Source organism: Galleria mellonella, unplaced genomic scaffold, assembly GCF_026898425.1.
Source record: "Galleria mellonella isolate WM207_F2 unplaced genomic scaffold, CSIRO_AGI_GalMel_v1 utg352, whole genome shotgun sequence".
Lineage (NCBI taxonomy): Eukaryota > Metazoa > Arthropoda > Insecta > Lepidoptera > Pyralidae > Galleria > Galleria mellonella.
In genome coordinates, this window is record NW_026442084.1 from 163,153 (window position 1) to 178,365 (window position 15,213).

Genomic DNA, 15,213 nt, shown 5'->3' on the forward strand with positions numbered 1-15,213 from the left:
GATGTTAATATAGTTCTTCGTATTAATGGAACTACCTATTATTAAATACAAATAAATGCATTGATAATGATATACACAATGACTGTACATCACTGCGGTTCTGCTTTTTGTTGCGGAAGTCAAAGCCGAGAAATATGGCAGCGGTCTATGAGAAAGATTTAATAAACCCATTGTATGATTTTTAGGTATCCGGCACAGCACTGAAAGAAGGCAAGACCCACGGTGAAAATACCTTTACAGTCGACACCAGGAATGCTGGTTATGGTGGTCTCTCACTTTCCATTGAAGGTAACATTAGAAACTCATATTTATTTGTAGCCAATTTAGATATCGAGTTAAGAGGATAAACAACATGTGCAGATTAGGAATCTTTCTATGATACATTACTGACAATAAATGTATGTTTTTTTAGAATAGTTTTACACATATAGTCATTGTTAGAAAGGCGATTGTATAAGCAAAGGCTTAGATGTGAAGAAGACGTAATGATCTTTGTAAGGGAAGAATCACAGTTATATAGATATAGACCAGACCAAAGTTATTGGAACGAGATAAATTGATAGAAAGAAAAGGGAAACAAACGCGATCTAATTTTTCCACTCAGTACTATCGTTATGAGAACCATGATCTCTCTTTTGATAGAGAGACCATGATTCTCAGTCACAAGACTGAAGAGAGAATTGGTTAGGACAATAGTTCTTTGTAATGACAAAGAATTTGCGAAAATGCCTGTAAATCATGATCGAAATACAGAGTGAAAATGCAATTTGGTTTGATAAATATAGTATTGTTAATTTGTACGCTTGTGTTATGAAAGTGCACTAGATTTTAAACGTCGAAGGTATTTAGTGTCTTGTTTTTAACTTCATATTTCGTTGTTCATCAGGTCCAAGCAAGGCGGAAATCCAATGCGCCGACAGTAAAGATGGTGTTCTAGCCATTAGCTACAAGCCCACCGAACCTGGCTATTACATCATAAACCTTAAGTTTGCCGACCACCACGTAGAGGGGTCACCATTTACTGTCAAGGTACTTCACTTCATCCATTCCCCCACATTTTTAGTAGCTAAATGGCTCGAAGAAAGCATAGTTAATCCAATATGTTTGTTTGACTACTTTATTTAACATAGAATGGCAAAGAAACTAACTGTCTATATGGTGGAAAGTCATAACCGTTGTCTATAGACATGAACAGCACCATGTATATTCATGGTACCCCTAATACGTTGCTATTCCTAAGGATTAAAGTGTTATATTTGCATGTTCAGCAATTTCACTACAATTCTTAGCAGCATTTCATTTTGCTAGTAGGTGCCACGCTTGGCAGGCGGGTTGGCAACCGCAGTTAGGCTATAGAGATGTTAGAAGAGGGACGCTGCTGCCCATCCCTCGCCACATTCAAATAAAATCTTAGATTACAGACTTAGAAGTATACATCCTATAAATCTGAGTTTAAATAGAATTAATGAATCGATCATTTAGATCGTATGGGTTGAGAATTTATTAGAGGAGAAATGGATATTTAAAAAATATCTATGGTATTGTTTCAATCAGGTGACCGGCGAGGGTAGCAACCGACAGAGAGAGAAGATTCAGAGGCAACGCGATCCAGCTCCGCTAACTGAAGTCGGCACAAATTGCAAACTCACCTTTAAAATGCCTGGTAATTTGTTTGGAATTAATAATAAATAAATAAATTCTTAATAAATCAAGGCAACCAGGGCCCATAAAATTTTAACAATAATAATTTGTTCCAAATATAAATTATTAAATTTAATTTTTACACTTTTAAATAAATAACATTAACTTGACCTACTTTTTTTTGTATGTTGGCCAGCATGTGAATCATTCTGCAACGATTCAAATACTGGCAGTCTGGACCACTAAATTTTATTTACTTAAAAGACTTGCATCCTCAAAATGGTTTTAAATCTGCCATATCGTCACAGTCGTAGAATACTGACGGATCTGACAAAGATTACATATATAGATCCGTCAGTATTCTACGACTATGATGATATATAAATAGGCATCTCCCACAGAAATAAGGAACGCATCTGAGGTTGTCTGTGTTACGATGTTTGATTACCCTAATTTCCAAAACTGCCCAACCGATTTCGATGTTTTTTTTTATGTCTATTATTTATTCAAACTTGAGACTTAATAGTTTTTAAGCCAATAAATGACCCTCTATATTTTTTTGAGGCAAGACAACGTTTGATGTGATCAGTTATTATGTAGGTATGTACATATGTATATAACTATGACATTACCTTATGTTCATCAGGTATCACTTCATTCGACCTGGCTGCCACCGTGACCAGTCCGGGGGGTGTCTCTGAAGATGCGGAAATTCAGGAGGTCGAAGATGGCCTGTACTCGGTACACTTTGTGCCCAAGGAGTTGGGTGTACACACGGTCTCTGTCAAGTACAGGGAGATTCATATTCCTGGTGAGTTTATTAAGCTGGTATCATAGCTTGGCATAAGGTCAGAGGCGTCACTTGTAATGAGAGTAACTAAGAAGTGCTACAAAAGTCATCAGCACTGGTATTGTTATGTCGGAAAATGAATTGAGTAATATAAATAATAAAACTGCTTTTTTTATACCACTGAAGTGGTAAACAAGCATACGGCCTACCTGATGGAAAGTGGTAACCGTCGCTTATAGACAAGAACAGTACAGAAATAATGAATACAGTAAATTAATTAAGATAAAGTGGTATAAATGGCGGTACTATCGCAACATTTTCTTCCAGACGAACTACAAAATGTGTAAAGAAAATTCCTTAATTTCTTCCCAGGCTCACCCTTCCAGTTCACGGTGGGTCCTCTCCGGGATTCTGGGGCTCACTTGGTGAAGGCTGGTGGTACTGGTTTGGAGCGAGGAGAGGCTGGACGATTCAATGAGTTCAATGTTTGGACTCGTGAGGCGGGAGCGGGACAACTTGCGATATCTCTGGAAGGCCCCAGCAAAGCAGAGATCGATTTCAAGGATAGAAAGGATGGGTCCTGCGACGTATCTTACAAAGTCGATGAACCTGGTGAGTATTTTTTTTTAAATTGTACTCGTTTAATTATCATTACGTTAAGAATTGGCATTGTCTTTATATTGACAAAAGTAGAAAATGAATCTATGCAACCATCTAGAAGCATTAAATCAATAAAATAAACAAATATTTATATTCGCTTATTTATTATAATTAAAACATCCTTCAAATCTATATTAACCATTACAATGTTTTGTCATTTTTATAAATAAGGGTATTCTTTTTTATATTATAACAACGTATTTAAAATATGCATCTTTCTAAAGCATCGACATATATTGTTGTAATAAAAGACTCAGCTAATTTATAGTGAAAAGAGCAGTGTAAAATTAACTGGTTGCATAAATATCAAAACATTATTTTTGTTCGAAGTAACCCGGGGCTGATACTGTATCTACTTATGTTTTAAAAGTGTTTTTTTTTTTTAGTCAATTCTGCTTATTAAGGGGTTAGAATCTAAACTTACAGGTTTTTTTTATGTTTATATCTTCGTTAATTTCCTTTTCAATTGATTTACCTAATTGATTGATATTACTTGCGTATTGGTTCATGTCAATTTAGTAACGATTGATTTTGTAGAGGAAAATTTTAAATTATTACTTTAGTATTAGACTCGTTTCCACAGATGAAAAATTGTTAAACGATTTTTATTTCCAAACAAAACTATTTGGGAGATTTAAATTACACCGGTTATCGCACGTTCACTGTAAATTCTAAACGAAATATTTCACGCCGAGGCTTTTATCGTGGAAACACATCGTAATCAACAATTCAAATGTCCCTAAACGTCCCCCACCTTACAATACCACAGAGCACAGCAAAAACGGCATAAACACTCAAATGCACTTCATAAATAAATCGAGTGTTCCTTATTCGAATGTTGACCACGCCTACCCCACCACTAGCCAATGGTGGCTCGCTGACCGCGAGCGCGGCAAAATTTACTGCGAACCATTTTGACAGTTCCATTTTTTTAAGTTTTGTTTTTGTTTTTTTTTTACACTGACCATAGAGTGATGTATTCCTCTTCCAAAGTAGTAAACGATGTTTCGTTTCTGAACGGCCAGTGATTGCGAAGAATAACCATAAATATTAATGTTAATGGAACTCATTAATTTATATCATTAAATAATTACATCGATCTATCTTCAGACAATCATTCAGAACTGTTATGACTAGATTGATCTCTTCCCGTATATTGCTAGTAGTAACTACATAAATATTTCTATAAAACTCCTTATATCCGTTAATACTGCTAAATTTCGGATATAATATAATTATTATTAAATATAATATATATAAAGTACCTATTTGACAGTGTACCTGATAGTGGAAACTGTCGTTTATAGACATAGAAAACACAGTGGATATTTGCCATCCCTTAGAACTGATTCGTTATAGCCAATACCATAGCAGTAGAAACTGACAGTTTTTTTATTTTAATGATGAATTTGGTACAAGATACCAATAATACAGGCGAGGTACCAGTCAGGAAGTAATCAATATAACATATCTCGAAATCTTTTTCTTCTTCTGAAGTTGTCAAAACTTTCTGTCATCTCGTAAGTATTGGTTTTTTTTTAGTATTCCAATTTACATTTACTGGTTGTTTATTTTTTTTTTTTTAATAATTGAATTGTGATGTTGAAGGCAAATTATTGTTATATATTTAAATTAAATATAAACAGTTATTTACAGTATAAAATTTTTTCATTATCATTTTTATGATCAACGTAGTGAGCATTTAGGTTACTTTTTTCGGTTATTAGGAGTAATTGAATGAAGAAAAAGTAACTGAAGTTTGAATGAATAAATTAATGAAATCATTAATTAATTATTTCAAATTTCCATTAATATATATCAATAAAGATATAAATATATCTTTACAAATAGAATAAACTTATGTTTTTTTTTTTTCAGTGTAACGCCAATTTGGTATACTTTTTTATTTGATTTACTTTTTATTTAAATCAACTCTATATTTTTATAATACAGTAATGACCTCTGATAGAACAGCAAAAATGAAATATACACAATTCAACATATATATGACATATGGCGGAATTCGTCAAGTTTTCTTTTGTATACTTTATAAATATAGATAAGTTAGCAACGCCGGCCGCTTTGTCGGCGGCGTTTGGATGCGTTCGAATTTTAAACATATTTTTTTATCATTGCTTGTGTCGAGACGAAAATAAAAGGGTGAAACGGAACGTTTGTTTGTATGTTGAATAATAAAACGATCATTAACATTGATATAATTTTTTCTTTCATTTCATTAGAAAAAATAAAATTATTTTACATTGTGCAAATAATGAAAATTATAAAAATATTTACTTACGATTTTTTTTATCTATTATATTGATAATAAAAAACTATGTCTCTATGCAATTCTTTCTTTGGGGGAAACAATACAGAGTTTTCATTCCAAATATTTACCTATACATATATTTAGTAGTTAAACTAAATTGCTGTTTGAAAAAGTCCAAAATTTTAGTTTTGGTTTTAGTTTTGGCAATGATTACTTTAAAAATTTAATCAATAGCTAATCAATAGATATTAATTAAAAACTCGTCATATTTTCTCTCTTTACAAATATTGAAATTTTCTAAAATATTAATTAGAGAAGAGAAACCTTTTTTTATGTTAAATCTAGAAAATTTTACAGGAGTATCTATGTAAAGTTCTGACAAAAAAGCGTTTTATTTTATCACCAAATTACTACATAAAATGTATTAATTGATGGCGGTCTACCACTATCTACTACCATACTGAATAGAGAAAAAGTATAGGTACTTCATATATTTATAAAAGTGGTGAAATTTTTAACGTCTTGATATAAAGTGAGATATTCTCATTGACTGACTCATTATATCGATCAGAAACCGTAAGTGCAACCTTATTTTTACTTTTACAAATACTACTGAAATTATAGAGCAAAATTTAGATTTTAGATTCTCTATATATACAAGAGAAATGAAAAATTCATGACTTATAAGAAAAGATAAAAGAGTTTGTTAGTTTGAAAAAAGAACTGTCAGTTTTAAATTTAGAATTTAAATATTTTTTTTGTCAGAAATTTAATCATAATTCGTATTATTATTAAATTTCTGATCATTTTATGGAAAAATATGTTTTGAGTGATGAGAATGAATTTTTTTCATAACATTTAAAGGCATTGCTGTAATTCTTATGCGACAGATGATTTTCCGCGCCATTTCAAATAATAACCTCAACACAAACAGTGTTCTCAATCACTGAAGAATGTGGTCGAAAAAAACTAATTCCTCTCGCCTCAAAACTTTCAAATTAAAAACATGCCTAAAACTTAAGTCATTATACTTTGGATAGTTCAAAAATTTCTAATCACAATACACTCATGGAATATCCAGAGACAAAAAGAGTCCGCTTCTTTGTCGGGTGCTGCGCGCCTTTTTTGTCACCGCGAATACAATGGATGGAGGGACAAATTCAGTTTAGGGCCAGCATTCCGGGCTACTGGTGTTTAAGAGTCATTTTAATTGACCGCCTCTTGGATATAATCGTTGGACAAAAAAAAAAAGTTTTGAAACTCACCGGCGGACAGAAAAGCGCTATGACGGAATGTTACTTTTGAATGGGTTTTGGCCAACGTTTCTGTGCTTTCGCCCACTGTGCGTGTATTTTTTGGGATTTTTGTATGGGGTCAAGGTAAAGGGAGTTGGTTGTTTTATGTGCACCATCTGAATTGAGTTGACAAATGATGTTTAATTATTTGTTTGCCTCCCTAATGCTTTATTAATTACGTTGAGATGTATTGGATCCAGTATTGGATTCAAGGAGGATGCTTTTTTTTTTTCATTATTTTTTGCTGTTCTGCCAGTAACCACGATTGGTAGGCACATTAGCAACTACAATTAAGCTTTGGAGATGTTTTAAGATGGACGCTGCTGCCCATCCGTCGCCCTCTCTCAGTAGCCTCTTACGACACCGACGGGAACAGAAGGGGTGACCTGTGGCCTTGAGATATCCGAATGAATGTTCATAAATAAATAGTAAAGTTATTTTTACTACTTATAGACGTGTAACTATTTCTAGACGTAATAAATACCGCTTATTTGGTAGTAAATGAAAACATAAATGATTGAATCTAATATTATAAAGAGGAAAGATTTGATTTTTTTTCTTTGTAATGGATAAACTAAAAAAAAAAAAATGCTTAATCGATTTAAATAAAAAAATATTTCACCTATCACCTACATTATTAGTCAGTAACAAGTATTTTTAACCGACTTCGAAAAGAAGGAAGTTCCCAATTCGGTTGTATTTTTTTTTACGTTTGTTACCTTATATCTCTGTCAGTTATAAACCGATTTCAAAAATTATATTTCTTATCTGTAAGGATATACTTACAGATTGGTTTCATAGAAGTTACATCATAATCGGTTCATTAGTTTCGATATTAAATCAAAATAACTGGTCTTGCCACAGTTGAAGTCATTTTTTTGTAAACACAATTTTAAATTATTATTTAATTAAAATATTTTTTTTTATACAACTTAGAATGGCAAATAAGCTGACGGCCCACCTGATGTAAAATGGTAACCGTCGCCTATAGACACGAGCAGTACCATGGACATAACAGAGTATACTGTTTCGCCCATGATATTGCCCATGCGTTGCCATTCCTGAGGACTCAGGTGTTATTCCTCTGTACCCTGTAAATTCACGCCATATCCCACCCTTCAAACCGAAATACAGCCATGCAAACACAACTGCTTCACGGTAGAAACACGAATGGGAAAGAGGTACCCAAGCAATCGCCTTTTGTACAAAGTCTCCCTCTGGTAAATCTAATGAAATATAGACAAACATATACAATTATTACTACATGCTATCATGGAGAGCAGGAAAGAGAGAGAAATATAGAGATAGATACAAAAAAATAGATCTAAATAATACGTACATACAATCTGCTACAACAAAAAGAAATTACAATATTATTTTATGTCATAGAGAGTGACACAGAAGAGAGAGTGAGTTGCTGTTGTATTACATTACAAACACAATAGATATCTCAAAAGATATCCAACAACAAAATCTGATAAATTATATTAAAAAATACCGTGCGGAGTCAAGACAGTATATAATATAGACAAGCTAAATACAAACATGACAAGATGAAAAGCGAAAAATGGATATACTAGAGACAAATTTACGAAAAAAATCAATTTAAATAATTTCTGTTACAACAAAAAAAAGTACACTATTATTTTATGTCATAGAGAGTGACACAGGAGAGAGAGAGAGAGAGAGAGTTGCTGTTGTATGACATTAAAACACAACAGACATCCTAAAAGATATCCAACAACAAAATATGATAAATTCTATTAAAAAAAAACCGTGCGGAGTCAAGAGAATATATAATATAGACAAGCCAAATACAAACATGACAAGATGAAAAGCGAGAAAGGGAGATAGAGAGAGATTTACAAAAAAAGTTATAGGTATTTAAATAATTATTGTTACAACAGAAAAAAGTAGAATAATATTTTATGTCATAGAGAGTGACACAGGAGAGAGAGAGAGGATTGCTGTTGTATGACATTAAAACACAACAGACATCCCAAAAGACACCCAACAACAAAATCTGATAAATTCTATTAAAAAAAACCGTGCGGAGTCAAGAGAATATATGTGTACTCGTAATATAGACAAGCCAAATACAAACAACAACAGAATCAAAAGCGAGAAAGAGAGAGATAGATATAAAAAAAATCTAAATAATTTCTGTTACAACAAAAAAAAGAATAATATTATTTTATGTCATAGAGAGTGATACAGGAGAGAAAGAGAGAGAGTTGCTAGTAGCCAAGTTTCACGATTAGCCATCACTATCCCATAAGGTTATGTGATATGCAAATAAAGTGATATTTGCAAATCAAATATTTTCTCCCTCGATGTTTAAACTGTAATTAGGTGCAGCTGACGCTTACAGACAATTATAAATTGTATATAATTATGCGTAGACGGCGTGGTAGTGACGTCACTATACAGTATATTAAGTCGGAACGTTAGCAGTACGTTTTCGGTGCATCTTATTTGTGGGATTTGATGGTGATTTTATTAGATCCAAGATTAGACTCTTGTCATGTGGTCCCAGTATAGAATTGGCCACCACTTTCTTTCCTGTGGATAACGTAAGAGGCAACTAAGGGAGGGCGAGGGATGGTCAGCAGCGTCCCTCTTAAAACATCTCTAAAGCCTAAATGTGGTTGCCAATCCGCTTGCCAAGCGTGGCAACTACTGGCAAAGCCCCCCAAAGGGGAGAATTATGTTCAGCAGTGGACAGTTAAAGGCTGACCATGAAGACCATACTCTGTTCTATTCGTTTTTTTGCTGTAAAGTAGCTGTCTTTGTATGGCTTTGTTACAGTTTGAAGATTGAAATATGGCAGTGAAGTTACACAGTATGGACTCGTCAGCAATGGTTACCATTTACATTTTAAAAATAATCATTATAATTGGTTTACTTTTGGCTATATTTTGAAAAAAATAGGGTCAATATGACAAAAAAAAAACAAAAAAATTTCTTCAACTGAAACAGTGACCTCACTTCCTCTTATTGTTATGGTGGTATTCATACTTTGTATGCATTTGCATGTATTTTTAGATATTATATTATATAATACGCCAGCTGCGATGTTTTGTTAACAAAAACTTCAGTTTTTATTCTCCAAAAAACATTTAATAAGAAACAAGAGGAAATACACCGGACATCGAACCTGGTAACATGTCAATACTACCACTTTGCATAGAGCCTACATCATTATTTGGAATTCTGTGAGAGGTCGGTGATACCATGTTTGGTTTAAAGTTGACACGTGGTTATAAAAATTAAAAAAAAAATTACGAATTACGTAAATATGATGACCTGCAAATTAATTTGATTTACTATTATTAATAGGCCAATGTAAAAAAATCTATTTTCTTTAATTTGTTCTGTTTTGTGTTCGAGTTGCTTCGAATAATCTGAAATTTGTTTGTTCGCCTTAAGTTCATGTGGTTAACTAACTAAAAAAACCTAAGTTTATATTATGAAAATTCAGTTAAGAAAAATTTTATTCTATCGCTCGGTCAAAGATTAGATAATTTATAATAAAATTTTGTTTTTTTTTTTTTTAAATTGAATATGCTAGTTACGCAAGTAGGTAACTTGTTTGCATAAATTCTTTCAAAAATAGAAAATCCAAAAATAAATTCATTGTCATTCGATGTTGTATGTACGTACCTAATATTTTTGAATATTTTTAAGTATATTTTTAAAAACACTGACATTGTAAATGTACAAAAATATTCTAATAATAAAATTTATCCATATTCAAAAGTTTTTAAGCGAATTGAAACTGAAGGACATTTTCCATTCGTCTATATTTTACTAAGTCACGCGATATTATGATATGTCTTTGCTAAATTATAAATAATTATATAAATAACTAGCGACCCGCCCCGGCTTCACGGGTACACATTACATCACATTAAAAACCTCTAAAATTATCAGTGTTTCTCTACTATATTATGCATTTATTATACATGTAAATCTTCTTCTTGAATCACTCTATCTATTAAGAAAACTGCATCAAAATCCGTTGCATAGTTTTAAAGATCTAAGCATACATAGGAACAGGCAGACGAAAAGCGACTTTGTTTTATACTATTTAGTGATAACACAACCACACTGTTGCTTTTTTATTGCACCCACCCTACTTGCTGATAATTGACTGTTGATTTCCTATCAGGGTTTGTTGGAAGAGAACTCTTACAGAGTTAAGCTCGCCTGCTGTATTATGTTTGATCAAAATAATTTATATTAATCTTTGTGTGCAGTGAAGTATAAATAAATAAATTGTTAACCGATTTTGATAATTAATTTCGCAATTGAATTCTTGGGTTTACTTCCATATTTATCTCATACGGATTTTAAATCGATTTTGATCTATTTTTGCAATCATCGATTCAAGCATTTATCATATATTGTTTTATAATGATTATTATTCACTCAAATAGTCGAGAACGGATTTGAATGTTTGGCACACTAATAAACCATATCTTGAATTGTTAAATCTAATTGACTCAGATTATGAACATTTAAGTACTATCTATAAAGTAAAATTTGTAATATCGCATTTATAATATTAATAAATAAGATATAAAATTAAATGAAAGTAACATTTTATATTGTAAAATAATTATTTTACACTAACTTTAAATCGATTAAAGTAATCGTTTAATAGCTTTATCAAACAGTTAAGGTGGAACCGGCCTGATCGCACACAATAAACCGGGACCATGTAAAAAATTGAAAGTTATTTTTTAGGGAATCAACAAAAACATAGTCAAAAACTGCTGTTCGCATGTAAATGACCCGAAAACGACGGCGCGGCCACCGTGATGCACCGTCTCATATGGAAAATAAAACGGCCTAGTATAAGCTGGATATATTTTAAGAGGGTTCCGTAACTATTTTAATTAAAAACTTATTTACTTTTTAAAATGATGTGAAACACAATTTTAAATTTTGTCATCATCATCGTCGTCATCATCATCATCATATCATCATCATCACATCAGCTGTTATCTGTCTACCGTTGAAGATAGGACTCCCCTATATACTGTATTTTTTTGATGGGTGAAAATGCTATAGGAACCCTGCCTGCGCTAACGGGATACGCTGGCGGAGCACCAGTGAAAGGTGATCGATGAGAATGAAAACAGGCCAGTTAGTCCATCATGATGAATTTATCAGGAATTAGCCATGATAATTTCCAGGGAGAACCGCGAGGAGGTCGACCTGGTTGGGTATATTGCTAACAATGGGATTCTCAGTCTCTATTACTTACAATCCCTTTCCCCCTTATATGCTGTATTGTCTTATATTGTAATATTTTTATTGTACATAATTTATATGGGACACATTAAAAGATTTACTATACAATAGCGGACTTATCCATAAGACTGTCATAAGGCCGTTCCTTATGGCAGTTAACTATTGGAGGATTTTACCAGTAGTTGCTATGCTTGGCAGGCGGGTTGGCAACCGCAGTTTGACTTTTGATGATTTTTATAAAAGGAACGCTACCGCCCATCCTTCGACCATAAGGTTCGTTTAGTCGCCTTTTATGATTCCTACCGAAAAGGGGTGGCCCATTCTACGCCGGGACCATACAGTGAATCATATCTTTATTATATTATAGCCTTAAAAAATATAATATATATTTGTAGGCTATACAAGTAGTGAAAAAAGGAATATTTTCAAAGTTCATGGGAAAGTGTTTATTTCATCATAACTTCTAAACAGAATTGAATGTATGGGGTATCGTTAAACTCTTTACACCATGCCGAATGGCACTGGCTACCTTTTTTAGAGTTCCGTATCTCTAAAGTTAAAAACGGAACCCTTGTATATATTTACTGTGTCTGACTAGCGCCATCTACCTTTCTCTCTGTACTTATCCATTCTTTATGCCAGGTTGTCTGTAAGAGATTGCTTTCAGCGATAAGGCCGCCTTTTGTATATGCACATTCTGTATAAATACTCCTTGTATACGTCTCTATTGTGCGCAATAAAGAGTTTAATATTATTATTATTAATCCTTATAAGGATCACTTCGTTGTCCGTCCGTTCGCGTGTCAGACCCTTTTTCTTAAGAACGCGTGGAGGTATCAAGTTGAAATTAATATTATATACTCAGATCTGCAGTTTCTTAAAGCAGTGAGAAAATGAAGCTTCTAAAACGACGCAATCAAAAAATATGGCCGTTTATATTCCATTTATATCGCATATGTTGACATTCGCAAAGGGAATTAAAACCTAGAGAGTACTTTCCGTTGAATTAGAATCATGAAATTTGGCAAGAAGCAATATCATGTACCACAAGTAAAGGAAAAATCCGAAAATTATAATTTTTTAGTTATTTCACAAAAAAAAACTAAACTTAATGATTTTGTACGGAACCCTCGTTACGCGAGTCCGACTCACACTTGACCGGCTTTTTTAAATGATTTAGTTTGGCAGAGCAATCGGGTCAAAATGTGTTTGTACAAAGATGACAACGTATACGCCCCGCCTGATAGTAAATGGTTATTGTAACAAAACCTATTTACAAAGCGGTTGTGACGCGCGAGACTTAACCTACAGAAAGTCAACCTTGAGTGCTAATAAAAAATGTCAACATTTCAAAAAAACTCGTCTCCGCTAATCTTGTTTAATATTTTTTAACTGAAATTGTGAATTATTCATGGACAGATTATTTAATGTTAATGAGTGTAAAGTTAACAATATATTTTTAGAAATACTAAAATTAAAATTAGCTACTCATTGTATTTGATATGTAGCTTGTTACTTATTTCGGTACTGAAGTGTTGACGCATTCTGCATGATTATATATATATATATATATATATATATATATATATATATATATATATATATATATATATATATATATATATATATATATGATCGTAAAACAATGAAAATTTAAAGTTGTATGTATTTTTCAATGCTAAATTATAATAAAATAAAAATTACAAAAATTGACAAAAAAATTATGGGGTGGGCCACCCTTATCAAAAATAATACCACCCTTATGAAAAATAGATGTTGGCCGATTCTCAGACCTACCCAATATGCACACAAAATTTCAAAAATATCGGTAAAGCCGTTTCGGAGGAGTTTGGTAACAAACACCGTGACATGAGAATTTTATATATATATATATATAATCATAAGATTCGCCGTGAGGTCCCGGCATAGAATGGGCCATTTATTTTTCGTGGGTGTCACATGTACGTGGCGATCAAGGGTACTTAATGGTAGGGGATGGGCAACAGCGTCCCTCTTAAAACATCACCAAAGCCTAATTGCGGTTGACAACCCACCTGCCGAACGTGGTAACTACTGGAGAAACCCTGGCTTAAGGGGCAGAGCTATGTTCAGCGGTGGACAGTTAATGGCTGATTTAGATAGATAGATAGATAGATACTCTTTATTGTTTCCAGCATAAGATTACAATAGTAAACTTATTATATGTAGATACAAACAATACAAGAAATAATTACAATGAGAAAACAATGGGCGACCTTATCGCTAAGAGCGATCTCTTCCAGGCAACCTTTGGATGGAGAGGAGTAACTTTTTTTTGATGGGTGAAAATGAAATGGTAACCATGCCTGCGCTAACGGGATACACTGGCGGAGCACCAGTGAAGGGTGATCGATGAGAATGAAAACAGGCCAGTTAGCACATCATGATGAATTCATCAGGAATTAACCATGATAGTTTCCAGGGGGAACCACGTAGACGTCGCACTGGTTGGATAATATATCCAACCAGATCGTATAGCTAGCAATGGGATTTTTAGTCTTCATTACTAACAATCCCTTTCCCCCCGGAGAAGAGTAATTATAAACGGTTTGACTGGAGGTACGAAACTCTTCGTTTGAATGACATAACGATATGTTGAATGAGAAATTAAATGGGGTTTCTTCAACACGGACCCCTATAACGACAAATGTAAAACCCCAAGATCCAGTTGGACCCTGGGAAGAAATATTGGTGGCATCGTTAGCCCGTTATTCAGATTGACTGACGTCCCACTGCCGATAAAGTTTTTTTACCCAAAAGATGTAAATCACGTTTTTAGAACATTTTCGTCGGCTTTTTGCAACGCTGTGCAAATTTATTGGTGCGTTTGTCGGTATGTTTGTTGTTTGTATTAGAGTATTAATGTGTTCCGGTTGTCGGTTAATTGGACTGTTTACTTTAATATATCAATTTTATATATTTTTTTTCTTTTTATTAGGCAATTGAATGTAGATAGATAGATAGATAGATAATTTATTTACATTATTTACAGACATAAATTACAATAAAAAAAAATGTATATACATAATACACAGCAAAAGAGATAAAAGAATGAAAATAAAAAAGCACAAATAAAAAAAAAAAACAAAATATATAAACTAACAATTTCCCTTCTTTCCCTTCCTTCATGCGTGTGCCATAGTAACACAAAATGGTCACAACTCAGTTTATTGCTTTGCCCTTAAAAGAGCAAAACACTGATATTCTGTATTTGAAAAAATAACCCTCTTAAAGATAAATGCTAAATTTCCCGTAAAATG

At 32.9% G+C, this 15,213-nt stretch overlaps 1 protein-coding gene across 7 annotated transcripts in view; it reads left to right on the forward strand.

Moving 5' to 3' along the window:
- LOC113513463 (filamin-A) overlaps nucleotides 1-15,213 on the forward strand; it is a 104,286-nt gene that overhangs the window by 79,628 nt on the left and 9,445 nt on the right. For all 7 annotated transcript variants that reach the window (XM_052896971.1, XM_052896972.1, XM_052896969.1 and 4 more), the window contains 5 exons: nucleotides 186-288; nucleotides 887-1,029; nucleotides 1,555-1,663; nucleotides 2,288-2,452; nucleotides 2,804-3,043. In XM_052896971.1, the coding sequence (XP_052752931.1) occupies nucleotides 186-288; nucleotides 887-1,029; nucleotides 1,555-1,663; nucleotides 2,288-2,452; nucleotides 2,804-3,043 (760 nt within the window). The remainder of the gene's footprint in view (nucleotides 1-185; nucleotides 289-886; nucleotides 1,030-1,554; nucleotides 1,664-2,287; nucleotides 2,453-2,803; nucleotides 3,044-15,213) is intronic.